Source organism: Mycetomoellerius zeteki, unplaced genomic scaffold (genome assembly GCF_001594055.1).
Source record: "Mycetomoellerius zeteki isolate Tzet28-1 unplaced genomic scaffold, Tzet1.0 scaffold594, whole genome shotgun sequence".
NCBI classification, from domain to species: domain Eukaryota; kingdom Metazoa; phylum Arthropoda; class Insecta; order Hymenoptera; family Formicidae; genus Mycetomoellerius; species Mycetomoellerius zeteki.
The window spans coordinates 12,933-14,916 of NW_017257604.1; the positions used below are offsets into that span (position 1 = coordinate 12,933).

The 1,984-nt window shown below is 34.3% G+C and overlaps 1 protein-coding gene across 1 annotated transcript in view; it reads left to right on the top strand.

Moving 5' to 3' along the window:
* Positions 1–509, top strand: part of LOC108728255 (uncharacterized) — a 2,303-nt gene extending 1,794 nt beyond the window's left edge. Inside the window, exon 2 of the mRNA XM_018456731.1 lies at positions 376–509. Coding sequence (XP_018312233.1) covers positions 376–509 — 134 coding nt within the window. The remainder of the gene's footprint in view (positions 1–375) is intronic.
* The last annotated feature ends 1,475 nt before the right edge of the window (positions 510–1,984 follow it).

A 1,984-nucleotide genomic window follows, 5' to 3' on the forward strand; every position in this document is an offset into this window, starting at 1 on the left:
GTTGTAGTTTTTACGGGAAGATGCATTTTTACGGCGTTTTCTTTGTTGGGTTGCACGGCGGAATCGTTCGGCTGCGCGGCCTATAGCTTTGCCCGATTGTTGTTTGGCACATGTTATAGTTTGTGCTATACTCTGTGCTCGCGGTCTATCGTGTAGTACGGGGCGCTACTCTGCAGGCGCACCGGACGTTACATATAATATATATAATTGTATATGAAACATTTTGGTATTATAGTTATTATTATTATTAGCATTAAAAATGTAAATTATTTTTTAAAATGTATGAATAAAAAATGTAAAAAAATACAAAAATCTAAGAAAATGGTTCTTGAGATATTTTATTTTAATATATACTGTTTCATCTTTCTTCTACAGCCACCTATACTTTGAATTATATTCCTTTCTTAGAAGAACAGGCATTGTTGCATGAAGTTGATACATTGGATGTCATAGAAGAAGAAGGGCTGAAATACATTGCCGATTACGTAGCATACAGATTTATGCATTAATATTTATAAAGATTTAGGAACGCCTACTGAAATGTTAGTTAATCCAGAAAATGACTGGATTAACAACATTTCTAGAGGACGATTAATTAGTCCTTCTTCCCATTTATATGAAGTTGCGAAAGCGATGAACATCGAGTTTCAGATATTTCATGGAACTTTTATTCGAAAAGATCCATGGATCTTCAAAACAGTAGCCGATAAAACTCAGGAAAAAGTACAAAATATACAGATTCCGCGAGAGATATTGTTATGTTTAGTACGTACATGTACTTACATACGTATTAGAATCATCAATAAACAAATTTCTGCAGAAAACCAAAGAATAAAGCGCAATAAAAAAATTTCGAAATTTACAAACCGTAAAGTTACTACATTTTAAATGTAAATTTCTTTTTATTATTTACTAACTGTATATATTTTATTGATTAATTATTTTATGTTCTTTGTTCTTGTTGAAATTAAAACAATATATCTTTTTTTTTGTAACATTTATTCACTATAGTTATTCCACTTTCTTTGCATGAATCTTCCCTTATTATATGCATTTGAATTGCTGCTCAAGATGGCTGAGTTCAGTATCGTTCTCTCATTGGCCAGCGAAGAATGTATGCGCAATAGCACACCTTCTTACTTCCACCATGCCTTAATCTATCCCATCTTTGTTGCCGAGAAGTGATTGTCCTCGGTACTGATACTTGTCAGCACCAGGCTGACAAATTTTCTAATCTCAATAGTCGTAAGATTAATATCTCAGATTCGCGGGGCAGAGTGACGTTTTTTTCTACCAGATTCCTTCGTTTCATAAAAAAACACATTGAGTAAGCCTATAAATCTCATTGATTTTTGAGGTGGCAGTGGCTAAACTAAATTATTACCCTTTTTCTTATCAAATCTTCATTTTTACACGAAAAATGTTACTCTTCTCCGCGAGCCTGAGACATTAATCATTAAAGTTTACGACTATTCAGGTTAGAAAATCTGTCAGCCACGAAATACTGCGATGCGAACAAGCGCTGTGGTCATATTTTCATCATTGAGGCGCGAGCCTGGGTCTGTCGTGGGCTACGTTAGACTATTTAATAAATTTTACTGCGAATGCTAAGCTATTTCCATACCTGGTCCATATCAAGCGCAAGACTAGGTCTCTTATGGACCATGTCAGATTTTTTTAAGAGGTTATGGTGTGACAAAGCAGTGGCAAAGTATCGTGGCGTTGGCCAGTATCGTAGCACTGACGAGGAAATTTCTACCAGGGTTGCTGCACCTTATAATTTAATATTATATATTAATAAATATATAATTATACAGGGTGTTTCCAAATTAAATGGCAAAACTTCGGGAGCGTGTAGAGGAGTAAAAAACTAAGAAAAAAAGTCTTATAGACATATGCTCGTTTTTGCTCCGTTTCAGAGAAATCGAAAAAAAATGTTTACATTTCTTGCCATATCTAGCACCGACATATTTGATTACATTTT